Source organism: Psammomys obesus, unplaced genomic scaffold (assembly GCF_907164565.1).
Source record: "Psammomys obesus unplaced genomic scaffold, mPsaObe1.curated_primary_1811, whole genome shotgun sequence".
Lineage (NCBI taxonomy): Eukaryota > Metazoa > Chordata > Mammalia > Rodentia > Muridae > Psammomys > Psammomys obesus.
This window is the reverse complement of record NW_026587032.1, coordinates 499420-519800: the sequence shown is the minus strand read 5'-3', so window position 1 is coordinate 519800 and position 20381 is coordinate 499420. Positions and strand designations below refer to the sequence as shown.

Sequence of the window (20381 nt, the reverse complement as noted above, 5' to 3'; positions counted from 1 at the left end):
GAGGGTGGCTCCCGTTTTGGTGGTCGTCAGAATCACCCGAGGCTTTCAAAACACGTGAACAAGAGCCCCACAGTGCTGAGCCCCATCTGGAGGGAGCTGTAGATTTGCTTGGCTCACGGAGCAGGGGTTGCCGGTCTCTGGTCTGTGCTGTGGGGTTGGAAGGCCCCCTTTGTCCCTCTCATCTCATTGCAAATAGGCCTCCACTCATTTATCAGACCTCCAGAAGGCCTCTGGATACAGTGGCAGCAATACCTGATGTTGGGTACATCATTGATGAACTGGTGTCAGCAGTCCAGCCCCCACCCCAGGCTGGGAGAGATGGTCCAGCCTTTAGCTGTTTGGATAAGTGAAGGCAGGAATCCAGCTGCTCCCAGAGAGCAGAGCTGGGCCAGACTCCTGAGCTTTGATGACTGCGCAGTAGCCTGGAGCCTCCTCAGGTTTTTTATTTTGTTTTTTTTTTTTTAACCCTGCCTTCTAATCCCAAAGCCATTTTGCCCACAGAACAGTGCATCTTGTCCCCACGTGAATGAAATCATTACTTTCTGACTGTTGGCTCCCTCAACATGTCTGGGATTTGTTCTGTTCCCTTTCCAGGTGCTGCACAGCTCCTGTTTCTCCTACCAAAGCTCCTTTTTAACGCTGTGGGAGGTCGGAGCCCAGGCCATTTTATGTAGGCTCTCCCCGGCATTCTGGTGCTCCACGGTGCCCTGGATGAACCCCTGTGTTGCCCTGCCAGGCTCCTTTAAAGCCTGACACTTGCCTTTTCCCTCTCCCCAGTGTTCCATGCCTTCCTGCGTCACAGCATTCCATGTCACCTGCGCCTTCGACCGAGGCCTAGAAATGCGGACTATATTAGCCGACAATGACGAGGTCAAGTTCAAGTCACTCTGCCAGGAGCACAGTGACGGGGGCCCTCGGAATGAGCCTGCTTCTGAGCCCGTGGAGTCCAGCCAGGCCGTTGAGGACCTGGAAAAGGTGACCCTACGCAAGCAGCGGCTGCAGCAGCTAGAGGAAAACTTCTACGAGCTGGTGGAGCCGGCTGAGGTAGCCGAACGGCTGGACCTGGCCGAGGCGCTGGTGGACTTCATCTACCAGTACTGGAAGCTGAAGAGGAGAGCCAATGCCAATCAACCGCTGCTCACGCCCAAGACCGACGAGGTGGACAACCTGGCCCAGCAGGAGCAGGATGTGCTTTATCGCCGCCTGAAGCTCTTCACCCACCTGCGGCAGGACCTGGAGAGGGTGAGTAACCCTGGCGGATCAGAGGTGGGGTCGCAGCCAGGACTTGGGGGTACGAAGGCTGCCAGGATTAGAAGGCGCGCTAGGATGAGAGATGCTTGGTCTTTGAGTCTCTCTGTCAGCCATTTCCCAGGCGTTGGTGAAGGTGGCCTGTGGGGACAGGAGGGAAGGCTGCTAGTACCCAGTTGCCTGCCACCTCACTTCCGTGGATGGTGACCAAGCCTGAAGGAGCCAGTGTTACCCAAGATGCCTCTGTCCTGAGGTATTAAGAGAAGGGATTGCCTGCCGTTTGCACGTGCCTTTAATCCCAGCGCTTGAGAGGCAGAAGCAGGTGGATCACTGAGTTCAAGGCCAGCCTGGTCTACAGGGCGAGTTCCAGGACAGCCAGGGCTACACAGAGAAACCCTGTCTTGAGGGAAAAAAAAATAGAGAGGAGAGTAGGGACTGTCCAGTTACCAGGCATGCTGGTGCTGGCCAGAACTGGGCAGGCAGCATGGATGGTGGATGGGATTCCCTCAAGCTGCCAGGCAGAGAACAGGATGACAACATCAGGCAGTCCCCAACAGAGGCAATTCAGGCCTGGCCTGGGTGACTGAGTCGTACACACTCCATCTTTGTTCCAGGAGACAGGGCAAAGGCATGGCTTGGTCCCAGGTGGTATATGTGGGGCTGAGAGAGACGCACACATTTGGATCTGCTCATCAGTGCTGTGAACCCAGGAATTGCTCTGGACATTAAGTTCTAAAGTTCAGAGAACTGTAGAATCATGTCTCGGTATCCTCCATGGACCCAAGCATGCCGCCCCTTCCTGGGCTGTGATTGGAAAGCTTCAGTGGGATTAGGCGGTCGGCTACTTTCCCTGTCTGTGCCTCAGGTGATCCAGTCTGTGAAGTGGGCGGGGCATCCCAGCAGGCCATTTGCCGATGTGCCGTGGAAGGAATTGCACTAGGCTTCCTCACTCTATACAGCTGCCCTGGGGCCTGGGCAAGAGATGACCCTGGTGGCCAAAGTGGGAACTTAACTGCCTGACTGCTAAGGTCAGAAGGGAGGGTGGTTCAGCCAGGGCAGGGGTGTGTGGACCCCTGCTGGCTGGACCATAGCCGCCGCTTCCTGGGCAGTTCAGCCTCCCTCAGTCCCCACCCCCCCCAGGTCTCCAATGTGAGTTGCTGTCCCTCTTGGTGCTTGCCAGAGGACCCCTCAGATGTTGCCTCATGGTCTGTGCAGGTCAGGCCCCGGTGTGTGGCTCCCACCTGACCTAACCTCTTGGGGAGTAAGTGAGGAAAACCTTCCCTTCCTCAAGAGGCAGGTGCAGTCCAGTTGGGCTCAGGAGGCTGAGATGATAGGAAACCTTAGAGAAACTTGTCTCCTTGGGCTGGAACTTGACTTTGGATTTGAACTTGCCTGGGGGTGGGGCTCAGAAAAAGCAATATTGCTTGTTTCCAGTTTTGTAGATTTTCCTGAGCAAATGTGTTCTTTTATCATTTCTCTGACCTCCGAACCCCAGAATCAGCTACTTACGGGGCCACTATCCGAGGCTGGCAAGGGCTGGTGAGCAAGCTGCCTGGATAGGCTCCAAAGGCACAGGGTAGAGAGGGCTGCCACAGACCCCTCCAAAGGCAGGTGATACCTACCTGAGCATCTAGAAAGAGGGGTAAGAGCCTAATGTGGAACTCTGTGAAAACTCTTGGAGGCTCCAGACAAGAGACCCTCTCCGAACTGCGCGTCCCAGCAATCCTCAGGGCTGGGCTTGAGCACTGAAGAAGGAAACTAGCAAAGATAGCAGTGAGACCCAGGCTCAGGTGTCCCAGCATCAGGCCCTCTCAGGACCACGTGTTGATGACTTGAGCCAATGAAAAGCACCAGGCTCCGTAGTGGCAGTGGCCTAGCCAGTAGGCCCAGTCTCTGACCATGGCCCAGGGCCAATAACAGCTGAGAGTACTCCGCCTTTGACTGGGCACCAGGCCAGCTTGGGCCTGCTTCCATAGTGAAGGTGCAGGATAAGGCCGGAGAGAGAGGCCTTGGGTGGTCCGGCTCTTCGGATTCCAGACCTCCTTCTCCCCAGCTCTGTGACTTTCTGTTTCCTTTTCCATGAAATGGGAATAAGGATCCAAGTGACCCTGGGGTCACAGGAGAGTGTTTCGTTTTGTTTGAGGCTGGGTCTCACCCTGTAGCCCAGGCTGGCTTCACCCTCCCAAGTACAGGAATTAACAGGATGTGAGCCCCTTTCCCTAGCCCACTGCAGGTAGATGGTTGACACTGTTGGCTCCGTAAGCGGGTCAGCTCCGTAAGCGGGTCAGCTCTCAGGAGAGAGGTGAAGCCTTGTATCCCAAGGGTGGCCTGGCGCGCCAGCATGGGCATCTTTCCTAATGGTTCAGGAGCAGGGCTGCCACTGGCGTGAAATCGATTTTACGGGCAACCCAGAAGATACGCCTTCCTACAAATTCCAGCCGCAGGCCTGGACCTTGGCAGGCAGCGTGGACGGGCATGACCACCGCAGCGTCCAGAGTTATTCACGGCTGACAGAAAAATTGCAGGAGTGGACATCAGTCCTGCAGATGCCGGCTCATGTCCCCTAGCAACCACGCTGGCTGTCAGGCCCTGCGGGGACGCGGTTGTGGTTCTTGCTACAAGAGTTATTCTGAAGACTGAATGGACCTTGTGCACGAGCCAAGAGGGTGGCTGGAGCTCTCAGTCACACATCTGCCCTTAGATGAGCAGCCTCACCCCTGCTGCTCCCCCAGGGATGGAGAGAAACAGTGAGAAGTGGATCCTGGCCTGTTCTGATGTTGCCACTGGCTTCCTTGTTGGTCCCTAGATTGTGGTCCCTTGCCAAAATCCTTCACAGCGCTTTTCTGGTGAACACAGTCACTCCATTTCCTACCTCCGTCACCGCTCCGTTTGCCGGCCCTTTGTCTTTATTCAGGCTTGTTTAAGGACACCAGTCATGTTGCAGAAAGGGCCCACCCCATCCCAGATGACTTCATCTGAGCTAATTTTATCTTCAGAGACTTTATGTCCCATTCTGAGGCTCCCGGCAGGAAATCTTGGGGAATTCAAACCATATAGAGGCCCTGGAAGGTGTAGGTCCGGCCAGGAAGTGGTCTCATTTGCATTTCAAGAGCATTGCCGAGGGATGGTTTTACTATCCCTGTGAAAAGATGGGGGGAGGGGGAGGGAGAAGGGCGGAACCAGGCTGTGAAGTGAGCTGGTGTCCCTTGCAGGGAAGGACTGACTTGTACTGATGGGTCTGTTGTGGGTGTGAGCCAAGAGGGCAGGTCCTGGGGATGACTCCAGTTTTCAGCCATAAACCCTCCACAATTCCCCTTGGGTCACAGGGCACCCCAAAGAGCCTCCTCACCCCCTATCCCACCCTATACTCCCCAAGGTTTTACTTCTCCTTGCTGTTCTTAACATTTCTCCACAAAGTCCAGCTAGGCCTCCTGCTGGGCTTAGCTGTCCCTTTGTCCAGGAAGCCTTGCAATCTGGTCCCCCTGGTCCTGGGAGTGCTTCATTGCAATCTCTACCTGCTTTCTACAGTGTTTTTCCAGAATGTAGGAAGACTCAGAGCCAGGCTGAAGTGAAGGGTTGTGGAGAGGAAGTTGGTTGGAAGATGGACTGTGGTAGGAGGTTTACAAGCTGGTACCAGTGGTTAAAATGCCCCGGTATCCCTTGAGGAAGGGGCTGGACATGGGAATTAGTGAAGCTGTGGTGGGTGATGGCTGGACCGTGGCAGCCTAGTGTTCATGTTCATAGTGCAGGTGGGGAGTACAGGCGTGGAATGTCACAGCAGAGTCCATAGTGAATCCACCCTTTTGATACTAACGGCTGGACTGGGTCTTCTAGAATCTTCACAACCAGTCCCCGAAAGGAGGAAGGCCACACCGGCTGAGATCTGGTCATACCACCTTGAACTAGGAGGAAGCATGGAGTCGTGCTGAGAAGGAGGGATTCTAAATTAAAGGCCACTCCAGGCAGCTTAAGGATAGGTAGACCTAAGTAAGGCCAGCAGACCACTTGGGGGGTAGATCTAGGGGGATCCTGGTGGGAACAGGATTCAGGTTGATCAGCTGTCATCAGCTAACTCTCCCTGTTTCTGGAAAGCTCCACATGATGCCAGACCAGATCGAGGGAGTGTCTCAAGGGCTGAAGCCTGGTCCCAGACATGTGTGAGGGTGGGGGGGCACCCTGAATAAGCAATGACAGGTCCACCTCAGACGCTTCCAGACGAAGAATGTGTGCCTGTCCTCTAGGCTAAGCCAGACAACTCCCAAACCTATTATAGGGACTCTTTCCACCTGGCCTGAGGGAGTTGGGGGGGGGGGGGGTGCTGTCCTTTATAAAGTAAGGTGTGGGGCTGGAGAGGTGGCTTAGTGGTTAGGAGCACTGGCTGCTCTTCCAGAGGACCTGAGTTCAATTCCCAGCAATCACATGGTGGCTCACAACCATCTATAATTTGATCTGATGCCCTCTTCTGCATGCAGGTGTACATGCAGATAGAGCGCTCATATACAGAGAGAAAGAGAGAGAGAGAGATAGATATGAAGTAAGGCAGCATGTTGCTGTGGGAATGAGGACATTGGCCTGAGTGGCCCCAGTGTGGCAGGGAAGCTTGGGAAAGCTCTTCTGCCAGGTTGTGGTCATTTGAAAGTACGACACTGACGCTGCTGCTTTGGGGCTGGCTGGGGGTTTTACCGTGATGGCCGCATCTGAAGAGCTGCTTTGCCGGGAAAGGCAGGTGTTGGACAGGAAAAGAAGGTTGCCAGGGTGAGACCAGATAGTCCCTGCATACTCAGGGTTGGGGGGTGAATTCTCAAACGTCTTGGGCAGGAGGGAGGTGGCAGTGACGGCCCATGTTCCAAACACTGCTTTCTCCAGCAGCGAGGCCCCTTGAGATGGCCGATCTAGGGTGGGTGAGCAACCTCTCTCGTGTCCCCTCAGGTCAGGAACCTGTGCTACATGGTGACGAGGCGCGAGAGGACGAAGCACAGCATCTGTAAGCTCCAGGAGCAGATATTCCACCTGCAGATGAAGCTCATTGAGCAAGATCTGGGTCGAGGTAGGCACGGGGCCAGAAGCCATCAGCCCACCCCATCTCATCCCATCGCAGTCATCAGTTCCGTACGGGAACCTGTCAAGGCCCTGGTTGTGTTGACAGGCAGGGAGCCAGGGTTTGGACTGCAGCTTTGGAGCCTGCCCTCGGGCACGTCACTCGTTCCTTGGGATAGCCCAGTTCCAGTCGTGGCCTAGCTTGCACTCAGACAGGTGCAGATCCTCCGTCTTCTTGGCTCTGCTGGGCTCTGGGCTCACCTGATTGAGGTTCAGGCCCTGATCAGCTGTGTTTTCTTTGTCCTCTTCCCTCTCCTCCTCCCATCCCTACCCCCGAGAAATAACATGGATTTAGCAGATCGAGAAACGAAGCACAGAAGTCTTGATAGTGACTTCAGTGGTTTAGTTATGGAGTCTTAGGGACACAGGGCAGCAGACACAGGTAGACAGAGCTTTGGAAATGTGGCTGCCACTGACAACTCAGCCTGTGGGTCATTCTGGGACTTGATTGGAGGAGGAGGAGAGCTGCTGGGTACCATTAGGGAAAGGACTGTCCCCTTCTCTGTCAGTAGCTGAGCTGCTCCTCCTTTGGGCTTACCAGCCAAGTGTGGTGGTACATAGCTATAAACCCAGTGCCTAGGAGCCTGAAGCTACACGATTTTGAGTTCAAGGTTAGCCTGTGCTACACAGTGAGTCCCCTTTTTCGTTTGTTTTTGTGGATTTTCAAGACAGGGTTTCTCTGTGTAGCCTCGGCTGTCCTGGGCTCACTTTGTAGAACAGGCTGTCCTTGAACTCACGAAGATCTGCTTCCCTGAGTGCTGGGATTGCAGGCATGCACCACTGTGCCTGGCTGAGCTCCTCTCTTAAGGAAAAAAAAAACAGAAAGAGGAAGTGAGGCTGGAGGGATGGCTCAGGGGATAAGAGCACTGGCTGCTCTTCCAGAGGACCAGGGTTCAGTGGCTGGCGCCCACGTGGTGGCTCATAGCTGTCTGTATCTCCGGTTCCAGGGCATCTGGTGCCTTCTTCTGGCCTCTGAGGGTCTGAGGATGTAGCTTATGGAGGGCACTTCCCTGGCATGCATGAAGCCCTGGATTTGATCCCCAGAGGTGTAGGGCTAGAGAGATGGCTCAGTGGTTAAGAGCACTGGTTGCGCTTCCAGAGGTCCTGAGTTCAAATTCCAGCAACCACAGGCCAGCTCACACCATCTATCATGAGATCTGGTGCCCTCCTCTGGTGTGCAGGCACACGTGCAGGCAGAATAATGTATACATAATAAATAAACCTTAAAAAACAAAAAACCAGATGTGCAAGTGCACTTGGAAGGTAGAGACAGGAGAATCCGGGGCTCCAGGTTATCCATAGCTATGTAGCAAGTTCAAGACAACCCTGGACTATATGAGAATCGTTTTCTTACCTGTATTTGTTTTTATGTCTGTGAATGTTTTGCCTGCATATCTGTATGTGCGTTACATGTATCCCTGGCACCCAAGAAGGTCAGAAGAGGTGTCAGATCCCCTGGGACTGGAGTTACAGGTGGCCAGTGAGCCACCATTCAGGCCCTGGGAATTGAATGCAGCATAATCAATTACAGAGGTCAGAGTAGGTGATGGCCTTGTGGAACTGACAGCTATGTGGCCTCTGTAGAGCTTTCCTGCCCTCCTACAGCAGCGAGCGCATAAAGTCATGTCCCAGGATGTTCGGGGGTAGTGGTATTGAGGGGAACACTACAGCGCTTGGAGGAGGCCACACACATTCAGGGAAACTGAGGGTAGCAAAGCAGGAACAGCACCTTCTGGCACAGGATCCGGCACACCAGAGGCTCTGCACCCCCAGCCTAGAGTCTGGGGACCCCGCAGCTCCTTGCCCTGGGCAGGAACAAGCACCATTGTCCAGGGCAGTGCGTCTTTGAAGAAGACTGCTTGACACCTGCCTGAAGTGGACATGCCTGTGGGGAGGGGTGCTTAGACAAGGCTGTGGGGTATCCAAGGCGAGACATGGAAGGTCTTAGGGGCCTTAGAATGTCAGGCGTGGGGCTCATCTTACATGGCAAGGACACTAAGGTCCAGGTAGAGGCTCTGGGGACTCAACAGCTTTAGGCACACCTTTCTACCTTTGGGGTAGGGGGTGGGTGCAGCCTTGCCTGTCCTGGAACTTACTCTCTAGATCAGGCTGGCCTCCAATTCAGAGATCTGCCTGCCTCTGCTTCCTAAGTACTAAGATTAAAGGCACGCACCACCACCACCTAGCCTTTTAACATTGTTCCTGGAAGGCCTCCTCCCTCTGCTGAGCAGTGGGGGGCTCTTTTTTTTTTTTCTGCCCTGTATCCGACTCCTTATCCTGGCATTCAAGGCCCTGCCCTGTCCATATAACATTCAGTCACTTTTCCGTCCCCCAGAACTATGGGTTTTGAAGGTCACTTAAAGCTCAGGTCCCACAAGGACTTCCTCTCCCTGCTTCTAGGTCCTTCTTAGAGTTGTGGGCAGTTATCCTGTGTCCTACCCGAGCTCCCCGTTTCTAGCATATTAACTCTGACCTTGGTACCATGGAGGACAGGCACAGTTGTTGAAGGACCCCGGGCTGCCATTCAGGTTTAACTCCCTTTCTCTAACACAGAGCCTTCTGGGAGGAGAGCGAAGGGTAAGAAGAGTGACTCGAAGAAGAAAGGCCGAGAAGGTCCCAAGGGCAGTAGCCCTGAGAAAAAAGAGAAAATGAAGGCTGGGCCGGAGTCTGTCCTGGGGCAGCTGGGTAAGTGAGGAGTCATTGCGGCCTAGCAGACATTTTAGCACTGCCCCCCCCCCCCCCCTTCAGCTTTACTCCATGTCGGGGCCGGCAGCATGAGTGAAGCACAGGTGCCTCCCAGAAGAGCCACTCAGGCCCGTCTTCTTGGCCTCGCCTCACCTGAGATCCCAAGAGAGGCTAGCTGGATGGAGGCTGGGTTCTGCCAGCTCAGGGGCTGCTGGGGTGCTGGATCCTCCTGGGGGTCCCTAGAAATCATTCCCGTGCTGGGAGGGGAGGACTGCAAGAAGTCTGTGTCTCTGTTGCAGTCTGCCAGAGTCGTCAGCCTATCCTGTGTCCGTTCCCTGCCCTAGCCCCCGTCCACCACCATGGCTAGTGTGGCTTGTTCAATCTGCAGCCAGTTTTTTCTTGAGCTATACAGAGACCAAAAGAAGTGACAGCAAGCCCCAATCAGTGACAGTAGACCTCACAATAGACCTCAGTAAAATGGGCCCCAAAGCTGAAGCTGGTCGTGGGCTCCCTGTCTCAGAGACCTCTCTATCTGGTGGTTCTCTCTCCCACTCCCCCACCCCCCCACCTCCAAGCTGCTGGAGGGGCTGCCTGTACAGCTGCAGCGCCTCCTGGTGGCCTCTCTGCTCTTGCCACTTTGAAACTCTCCAGTGTTTGAACAAGGAGCCCACTACTTTCTTAACGCTCCACAATTTACAAAACCAGTCCTGGGGTCAGTCACCCTGGTGAGCGGGGGCTGGCGCCGGCCCAGCTCTTTGCTGGCATCGGTGGGAGGGGTGGACAGAACCAGGGTGGCTTCCCTGCGTGGGCTGGTCATGTTGAGCTACCTGGAACCGTGGTACGCACAGCTCACGCACCTGCGGCCTCTCACCTCACCTTCTATCCTCCCGTCCTTCAGGTCTGTCCACCTCGTTCCCCATCGACGGCACTTTCTTCAACAGCTGGTTGGCACAGTCGGTACAGATCACGGCAGAAGACATGGCCATGAGCGAGTGGTCTCTGAACAGTGGGCACCGGGAAGACCCCGCCCCGGGTCTGCTGTCAGAGGAACTGCTACAGGATGAAGAGACACTGCTCAGCTTCATGAGGGACCCCTCAATGCGACCTGGGGATCCCGCCAGGAAGGCCCGAGGCCGCACTCGCCTGCCAGCCAAGAAGAAACCTCCACCCCTGCAGGATGGGCCCAATGGGCCCAGTGCACGGACCACTTCAGACAAGACACCTAAGAAGGCCTGGGCCCAGGATGCTGGCAGCGGCAAGGGCATGCAAGGACCGCCCGCCAGGAAGCCACCACGGAGGACGTCTTCTCATTTGCCGTCCAGCCCTGCAGCTGAGGACTGTCCTGTCCCAGCAGCACTGGAAAGCTCCCCAACCCTGGCCTCCGAGAGTCTGGATGAGACAGCCCCCGTGGCTTCCGACTTGAATGTCCAAGTGCCTGGCCCTACAGCGAGCCCTAAGCCCTTGGGCAGGCTCCGGCCACCCCGAGAGATCAAGGTCAGTCGGAAATCTCCGGGTGCTAGGTCAGATGCTGGGACAGGACTGCCATCTGCTGTGGCCGAGAGGCCAAAGGTCAGCCTACGCCTGGACGCCGAGGCTGACGGCTACTACTCTGATGAGGAGATGAGTGACTCTGATACAGAGGCAGGGGACAGTGGGGTACAACGGGCTTCCAGGGAGGCAGGGGCAGAGGAGGTGGTTCGCATGGGGGTACTAGCCTCCTAACTTGCCCTGGTCCCCCACCAGGTCTCAGCCCAATCATAACTGCCGTTTCCGACTGCTGAGTGTCCCAGACCCGCCACTCTGTCGTGGTTTTATTTTTAATAATAGAGAGAGTTCTGAGTTCCACTCCGTTGTCTTTCCTCTGTGCTGGCATAGGACATTAGGATTCCCCCCTGTGGCCCTGGCCACGGGGACTATGCCAGGTTCTATGTGCCACCCCTGTCCCAGCCCACGCGACATCGCTGGGCCTTCTGGCTTGATGTAGACGAGGTGAGGGAGAGAGAGCTCAGGGCTCCTGCCCACTGCCACTGGGTGACACAGACTGTCGTTAGGGCATTATTTCATGGCAGATGGGCCATCCCAGGGCCTATCCCACCTGTGTCCCCCCAGATTACACTGGGGGTCGTTTTGGGTGGGGGGGTGTCCTGCTGCACTCCACTGATCCCTAAGGAAGTATGACAAATGATTCCCAGCCAGTCTATTCACTGTCACAAGCACAACGAGTTTATATGAGAAAGCACTGAGGGGGTCAGGGGCCCCCGCTGGCTCCTGAATAGCCCATGACATCTGAGGCCCGTCCACCCACCCACAATACCCCCCCCCCTTGCTGCTCTGTCCCTGCCAGTGCCCAGCCCAAGCAGCTCTGGGAAGGGGTTCCCAGGATCCTTCCTGAGCAGTGCTCTTTACTCAGGGGACTTCCCAGACAGCCAGCCACCTGTCCAGGTGGAGGGCTTCAAGGGAGGGCCAGTGCCCGGCCCGGGGCGTGGGGCTCAGATCAGCCCACTGCAGAGAATCACTCTGGGGCTTCAACTTCCTTTCTTCCTTTAGGGCCAGTCTGGGCCGCAGTCTGCTCTCCGCATGGAGCTGGCCAGACAAGACCGTTTGCCTTTTGATGTTTCCTAGCCCTGCTAAGAGATGAGCTTCCTCGTTGGTTTCCTTCTGGAAACATCCTTCCAACAGGTGTAGTGGGATCCCGGGGCCCAGCACAGGCCAGTGTTGGCCTGCCAGGGCTGGTTGAAGAGTTACTGGATCTTCCATTATTCCTCTGTCCCTTGACGCCTTAACCCTGTTTCCCTCCCTTCTGTACCCTCTTTCCTACCTGTACCCCCCCCCCCCAAGCCTCCAGGTAGTTCTGAAGAGTTTTGATGGAGTGGCCCCAGGGTGATAGATAGCTCAGGGAACAAAGGAATTCCGTGAAAACAGTTGTTTTGTTTTGTTTCTTTCTTTTACGAAATTACTCTTGGGTCACTTCCGCCACTGGTAAAGCCAGAACTTCTCCAACCGGAACCTTGCAAAAGTCCAGTGAACCAGTCGAATCATTCTGAGAATGCCAAAGAATCTTTTGACCATAATACACAGCACAGCCCGGACCTGACAACTGTCAACTTGAACTTCGTTTTCAAAGGAGTTGGTTAGCAGCAAAGTTCTGAGATTTGGATATTGCACACACCCACAGAGAAGGGCCCAAGGCCTCCGAGGAGGCTGCCGCTGCTGCTGCTGCTGTTGGTTTACGGTCCCTGGGCTAGGCTGCTGTGAGCGTGGTCCTAAACTCTGAGGACTCCTCCACTTCCGGGGGAGAACACTGACTGTGAATCCAGCGTGGTTCCCCCATCGCCACCACACAGATACACAAAGAGCAGATACGCGGGACTCTCTCCCACCTTCACTCCGAAACTATCAAGGTACGACAGTGAGCTTGAGCGAAATCGGAAGCAAACAAGACAATTTCAGTTTTGGTGGCTTGGACAAACACGTCTAAGCCAAATGGACTCCAAGGGTGGGGGCAGGTCTCCAAGGATCCTGAGCATCAGGATGGCATCAGCTACCAGATAGACTTAGTCCGCCTGCCTGTCTTGGTCATAGTGACAGCTCAGTGTCAGTGTCAACACCCCCACCCTGGTCTCTTGTTTACTGCCTTTGAACAGACCTTCCCTACCCCTGTGCTTTGGGTCGCAACAGGTCACAACCTTGTCTGCTGGATTGCCTGGTGGTCTGACCTGCGGGACACAGAGGGCATGGGGGCTTAAAGAACAACCAAATGCTGCAGGGTGAGGGAGGGGACGGCCCTGACCAGTCTGTCCCACCCCGGGCCAGGGGCTGGGCTCTAAGGGGAGACATTAGTGATGGGTGGAGTAAACCGCCTTCTGGGCTGCTGGCATTCTTCCACCGGGGCCTGGACTGGGCAGGCAAGCGGGGAGAGCTTCAGAGAGCCTCTGCTGCTTCTGGCCTCTGGGTTCTATGCCTCTCGGCAGCTGGCTTCCGCTTTGGACTCTGTGTGTCCACCAGGCCCTGCCTGCCACAAAGCCCCCACCCCCCGTTGGCTGTTACAATGGCTGGTTAACAGACCCCTTCACCAGGCCAAGCCCCACACAGTCTTCATCCGGCAGCTGTCCCCACTTCTGAAGTGTCCATCAGGCTTCAAGGAGGACAAGGCTCCCCCAGAGCCTTGCTCCTTGGTTCCTCCCAGGCCACACTGTCCATCGTGTGGATGGCTTTGCCACACACTACGACCAAGGCACCTTTTCCAGGCCAGAGACGGTTCCCATTCTTGTCCACATCCACTCCCCACCAGAAAGGACCCTGTAACTCATTCTGGCTCTTGTACCCCATCCCATTAGTCTCCTGGCTGCCTTCCACCTCATCCCCTCTCATCACAGGACACAGGCTAATGTGCAAGGAAAGTATTTTTGTGTATCATAAGTGTATTTTGAAACAAGTAAAGAAAAGAAAGATAGAACGCTCGTTTACTTTATTAAATGGGCTCTGACTTGGTGAGTGACGTGAGAGTCTTTGCAATGTAAGGACCTCAGGTTTGTTGGAGAAGACAGCCACCCAGGTTCCCAGGCAAAGGTGTTGGACTGTGTGTGTGTGTGTGTGTGTGTGTGTGTGTGTGTGTACAGCAGAGCATCGTGCACGTGTGTGGCAGTGCACGGATACCCTATGGGACTTGCTGGGGTTTCTAGAGCTTCAACTGCCTGATTCTTCAGGAACGTTGGCAGCAGGTTAGACTTCGGGTTTCCTCGCCATTGCCACCTACGGCCAACCTGTGCCCATGCCTGAAGCCCTGCGGAATAATATGTGATGCCTGCAGTAAGGTCCTTGAGGAGGCCACCCTCCCATGTCCTTGGCCCAGCTGGCCACATTGGCCGAAGAGCCAGAGGTTTTGGAGTCGGGGACCTTTGGTCGTTCTTTAAGCCACTTCCTGCTGCCTTCCCTAGAGGATGTGCGCTCGTGCGCCACCCAAATCACACGAGGGATGGCGGTGGGGAGGGTGATATGAATGTCACAGGAGGAGACACCTTCTGTCTTTGTTTCAAAGAAAGTGATGTGCCATTTGTTAATATACAAGAGAAATATTGAAAATATATTGAAAAGAGCAATTTTAAATTATTTTTGGCTTATGTTGCAATATTTATTTTCTTGTATTAGAGAAGATTTCTTTGTAGAGAAAAATGTATTTTTCATTACCGCAAAGACCTATTTCTCCTTTTTGTACATTGTCCTCGTTCGCAACCCTTAACGAGCAATAGAATGTCCGGCCACGCCCGCCCGCGTGGCCACTGCCCACTGTGCCCTGCATGATTGTGCTGCTGCTGCTGCTGCTGCTGCTGCTGCCTAGTTTCCAGCCCCGTCCTGTCCTGCTCACTCACTGGGGCTGTTTCTAAGGAGCCCACTGCACTCCTCGTGTGTTGGCAAATTCAGTTAATAAAGCAATGTTTTCTGTGCTGACTGCTGTGAGGTTCTGTTGCACAGGGGGTGGGGAGGGGTGTCGTTGGACACTGGGGAATCCCATTGCAGGCCTACAGCAATGGGCTTAGCAGGAGTCCCGAGTTCCAGTAGTGCATGCAGACATTCAGATTCAGTGCACGGCACCGGCTGTGCCTGAAGGGGAGTGTCTTTATTTTGGTTTTTCGAGACAGGGTTTCTCTGTGTAGCCAAGGCTGCCCTGGACTCACTTTGTAGACCAGGCTGGCCTCGAACTCACAGCGATCCGCCTGCCTCTGCCTCCCTGGGTCCTGGGATCACAGTGTGCCACCTGCTCTGCTTGGGGAGTGTCTTTAATCTTCAGTGTTAGCCCCTGGCATTCAGGGTCAGGGATGAGGGTGACAGTAAATCACACCTCCAGTTAGAGGTAAAGTGCCACATCAAAGGGAGGGCCACTGGGTCCTGATGCCACCTGCTGGAAAGGATAGGAGGGCCTTCTCCAGAAATCAACGGAGAATTCCACCGTTAGTTTCATCATTGCTCAGCACCTGCTCCTTGCCGTGCTCTGGGGAGGGCTTCTGGCGCTGGCTCAGTGTTCACGTTCCAGTGGGGACACAGCACAGGGAGGGGACCTCTGAGGAGGCCCCTTCCTGTAGTCGTCTGTTGACCACATACTGCTGAGGTGATGTGCCCACCCAGCCTCCCAGTGTAGACCCAAAGAACCAGTAAGTGTGGCACACGCTTGTGAGGGGGAGGCGGGAAGATTCGTAGTTCATCCTCTCAATACATAGCAAAGTTTGGGGGATGCTGGGAGTTGGGTAGTTATCGTCTGAGCTCAGTCCCCAAAAACCTGTTTAAAAAGATGGGCCTGGGATACCTGTAATCCTGAGTACAGTTGCCCGCTGACGTCACGTGTGCTGCATAGTTGGACACACACAACTTGTGTAAATTAAAAAATCCCAACCTCGAGATGATGTGAGGTAATATAATAGTAAGATGAAGTGAATTCTCTATTTCTGGGATTTATGGGTTATGGTAAGCCACAGGTAACACGCAGCAGAATTGCCATGGGCTGGGCACCCTAGCTCTGTGGGCAGAGTGCATGCTCAAAGCCCCAGGTTCCATCGTTCCTACCACTGCCTGGGATGTGGGGAGACACGGTAGATCCACGGCAACATATGAGTGGAGCCTTGCAGCAGCTGCCTGTGTCTGGCCCCTCATCACGGAGCATAGGGCTCGCAAGGGTCGTCACGTGTAAGGATTCTCTGTAAAGCTTTCCGGTCCCTCAGGGACGGGGTCTCATGGAACCCATACAGCTGACTGGAACTCTGTACGGTTGAAGATGACTTTGAATACGACACCCTGCTTCTCCCTCCTCAGGGCTGAGATTACAGTGTGACTAACACACCTAGTCAGTGCTGACTCAGTTGCCATCGTGTGGGCCCACTGGGGAGTGGTGGGCCTAGGCGAAGACTATTGGGTCCCTGGGGACACGCCCCTGAAGGGAGTATAGAGACGGTCCTTTCCATGTTTCTTTGCTTCCCTGGTCACAAGATGAGGCTCTGCCATGCCCGCCATTTGTCCCCATGATGCCCTGCTCCACAGGCCCAAGAGCAACAGAGCTGGCCAGACTGAAACTTCTGAAACCATGAGTCAAATAAGCCATCTGTCTCGGGGGTGTCCTCACAATGACAGAAAGCTGAGTAGCGTATGATGGACAGTATTTTCCTCTTTTAAGACAAGATTTAGTTATGTAGTCTGGGTTGGCATCAATCCCACAAACCTCTCCTCAGTCTCCTTAGTATCTGGGATTATAGGCACAAGCCGCAGTATCTGGATCATGTGAGATATTCAGAATATCCAAAATTTCAGAGACAGGAGTTGGGTGGTGATTGCCAGGGACTGGGAGAAGAGGGGGAGGGGTTGTTGGGTGGGCATAGTGATGGGAAGTAGGCAGGGTTCAGGGGAGCTGGTGCTGGTAGGTGTGGAGATGGTTAAGAATACTGTACTGCACTTGGAAACCACTGGGTTCCTTCTCTTGTTCTACACGTGATGTTAGCCAAAAGACCAGGAAGTGACTGTTTTCTATTATTTGTCTCAATCCCAGAATTGTCACAGTTCTGTAAAAACAGTAAAATGTAGGGGCTGGGGAGATGTCTCAGCAGTTCAGAGCACTGACTGCTCTTCCTGAGAACCTGGGTGGTTATCAGCTCCCACACAGATGCTCGCAACCATCTGTAACTTCAGTCCCAGGGCGTCTGATGCCCTCTTCTGGCCGTGGTGGGCTCTGCATGCAGATGGTGTTCCAGAGCACGCAGAGACGACACCATACACCTAAACTAAAAATGCAAAAAAAAAAAAAAAATTTAATCATATGAAAATCTAATCACACGTCATAAGGAAGAAGCACTCTGCTGCTTCAAATGCCACACAAATGCTTTGCTGCAGTGACACAACGCCAATATTTGAAAAAGGGAAACCCCAGTCATCGGGCTGGAGAGGTGGCTCATCCGTCAAGACTGTTTGCTGAGCTTGCCGAGGACCCAAGGTCAGTCCCCAGCCTGTGTCTGATGGCTCACAACCGCCTATAACTCCAGCTCGAAGGGATGTGGCACCCTCCCTCCTCTGACCCCCACAGAGAGACATATAAATACAAAGAGGTGGTTTTGTTCTTTATTTCTTTTTCTTTCTCTATATCGCCCTGGCTGTCCTAGAACCCACTATGTAGACCAGGCTGGCCTCAAACTTACAGAGGTCTGCGTGCCTCTGCCTCTGCCTCTTGCGTGCTGGGATTAAAGGTTTGAGTCACCATGCCCAACCAAAAAGAAATATATATATTTTAAATTTGTCGTTCCCTGTACACTGGCAACCCCCTTAAGGTCTTCCACCTTGACCTCCAGGCTCCCTTTTCACCACGAACCCCATATCCATCTACCTGGCTTTCTTCACAGTGCTTTAGGACAATACTTCTGACCCAGGAGTGAGAAGCTCTTCAAGTTCCAGCCCCTAAGGCAGACCTCATCCTCAGGAAGATGAGGCAGCTTTGTTACTGCCCTAGGGCTGGGAAGAGGCACCATAAGGATGGCAACTTATAAAAGGAAACATTGAATTTGTGCCTTGCTTACAGTTTCACAGGATTAGCCCATGATCATTAGTAATTGGGGACCAAGCATTTAAATATATGAGCCTATGGGGACCACTCTCATTCAAACCACCATAGGAGGTGAGAGCTTTCCAATTTATTTTTAGGTGTGTGTGTGTGTGTGTGTGTGTGTGTGTGTGTGTGTGTGTGTGCGCGTGTGTGTTGCCTGCATGTCAATATGAACATCACACACACCCTTGATGCCCGCAGAGGCCAGAAGGGGGCATCAGAACTCCTGGAACATGATTTACGGAAGATTGCCATCTACCTTGTTCTACGAGAGAACAAAATACTCTTCTGACCTCTGAGCCAACTCTCCAGGACCTCTAGAAGGATTTTAAACCTCACGGCAGTCAGATGAGGTGGCTGGCTGGCAGATGGAGCTAGGTGAACCTCCAAACTAGACTCGGGCAGAAAATAAAGTCGGGGGGTGGGGGTGGAATTTAATCCCATGCAGGCTGGGTCTTTGCCCAATCAAAACACGACCTGGATCCTGACTCAAGTGTTGCTGAGTGAGAAGGCCATTGAAAGCACAGGATCCATTGGGAGAAGCGATTGGGCGGTGAAACTCTCGCCAGGTCTGGAGTCTCTCTGTGCAAATGAGCCGTAGAATACTTGCCTAACATGCATGACACTCAGGAGTCCATCCTCGACATTGGTGGGGGTGAGGATGGGGGCACGGGGGAGAGTGAAGGGAATGAAGCCGACCGAAAGACTGAGGATCCGACAACTGACAGAACATAGGAAGCTCTGGCTTCCAGACCCAGCACTTCGGTGGAGGTGTGGGGGTGGAGGCAGGAGGACCACAGATAATTTATAAATAAAGCAAGCAAGCCAGTGCTCTGACAGTGTGGCTGTCAGAGGGAAGGGGGCCCAGGGGTCCTAAAAGGTTGACATCTATAAAGCCTGGACCTCTCTGGCAGCTTTTGAGACCTATGTTCTGAGCGGCATCCATTCCAAGGCGGGCTTCTGCTGTGTTCACAAGTTTGTATCAGCAGGCAGCCCCCCCCCCAATTCTTCCCTCCCTCCTTCCACCAAACAACATGTGGCCACCAGAGTGCAGAATATGCGTTTGAACACACCGTGAGAGGAAAATGTGAACCTCCAGTGTGGACACACTAGAAAGAGACTCCTGTGGGCCTTGAGCTCCTGGAGAAATACGGGCCTGCCCTCTGGCCCTTTTGAGCTGGCGTTTCTTCGTTTGGTAAATGCCTACCTGGGCCATTTACACCAAGAGGCCACCTAGATGTGGATTCAAGGTCACTGAGATGGAGTGTTGGGGGTCAAAGTTTATCAGAAGAGTTAATTAATGCCACAGACAGACAACAGCACTACGGACAGACAGCAGGGTGAGAGCTCTGAAGAGAGACTCCAGGTCTGCATAGCAGAAGTGGGGCTGGGGTTTGGGGCTTCTTCTCCTTCTTCTGGGCGTGGGAGTGCTTCTGCAGCAAGAATCTTCAGGCTCCCATGCCGGGGCAGGGAAGGGTTGGAGAACAGGATATGTGGTCAACAACACTCCCTTCGATGTAAGCTCACCCGTTGACTGGGTGTCAACGGGTGCCTGAAGTCTGTTAGCTAGAAATGGTGAATGCGAGAAGAGAATGGTTGCCGCTGCATTCTAACATCAAATTCTTTTGGGAAAAAAAATGTATCTGTTTTATTTTTGATCATATGTATGTGTCTCCTTGTGGGTATTCACACATACACTCTGAGTTCTCAGGGTTTCAGATCATCCAGAGCAGGAGTTACAAGCAGTTAGTTGTAAACTGCCCAAAGTGAATGCTGGGATCCAACTGCTCCTCTACGAGAGCACAACAAGCCATCTTTCCAGCCCCTTTAGTATTACGTTCTTACAAAGTACACAAAATGACGATGCTCCAAAGGTACGGAGGGAGAGAGTGCTGGCAGTCTGGCTGCTGCCCAGAGGCAGGGTGGGCAGCTGGGTTTGTTTACCAACTTGCAGGTCTTAGAATCAGAGGTGGTAGCCAGCCCTGTTTGTTTACAAGTTCTCCACCAGGACAGCTGTGCTCTGGGGTCAGGGCAGGTACTGGCCTTGTGCAGTTCCCTGACAGGGGCTTGTTGGAAACAGCTGGTGAGAAAAAAAAAGATGAAGTCCAAGAGGTGTACATGACAGTCAGCTGCTTGGGTCAGCTGTCAGGTTTCTGAGCGCCTCAGGCTCTCCTCAGCTGTGGTCATCCAGCACACCTGAAACCTTGTAACCTGAGCTAGAGCATGGCAGACGGGGACTCTGGATTAGACCTCCTCCTTCACCCTCCCCCCAGGAATGTTCCATTGCTCGGATAGATTGTTAACAATCAACATGAGACTCAGAAGGCCTGCCAGAGACCTGCAGGGAGAACCAAGGGAGAAAAGTAGCTCGGCAAAAACCACCCACCTCACCCGTGGGATGCCCGCTGCTATTTCCAGGATCCAAGAGGTTAGTTGGTTCTGATATCAGGTGTCTGGGATATTGGGATGCAAAGACCCTAGCTCCTACCTCCAGCCACAGCATTTCTGCCCACCCCTTGATGAAGAAGTTATCTTCCTGCCTCCTGAAAGGTCTTGGATAATGGTTGCACAGGACTAACTTCCAAGATAAACTGCTGCCACCTTCAGACATGCTGATGGGTTTCCTTGCAAAAGATCATCATCATACACAGAGAGAGGGGTTGGGGAGGGTCATGGGACCCTCACCTGACTATTAAGATAATCCTCCTAGCCAATCATACCGCATTCTTTCCGAACTAAGCGTAACCTCGGGGTCTTGGGAGGCTGAAAGCAGGGG

General features: G+C 53.8%; 1 protein-coding gene across 3 annotated transcripts in view; it reads left to right on the top strand.

Moving 5' to 3' along the window:
* The window catches only part of Jade2 (jade family PHD finger 2), a 48524-nt gene extending 34046 nt beyond the window's left edge, over positions 1-14478 (top strand). For all 3 annotated transcript variants that reach the window (XM_055602809.1, XM_055602807.1, XM_055602808.1), the window contains exons 9-12: positions 778-1242; positions 6178-6295; positions 8899-9030; positions 9929-14478. In XM_055602809.1, the coding sequence (XP_055458784.1) occupies positions 778-1242; positions 6178-6295; positions 8899-9030; positions 9929-10752 (1539 nt within the window). In that variant the 3' untranslated portion in view covers positions 10753-14478. The remainder of the gene's footprint in view (positions 1-777; positions 1243-6177; positions 6296-8898; positions 9031-9928) is intronic.
* The last annotated feature ends 5903 nt before the right edge of the window (positions 14479-20381 follow it).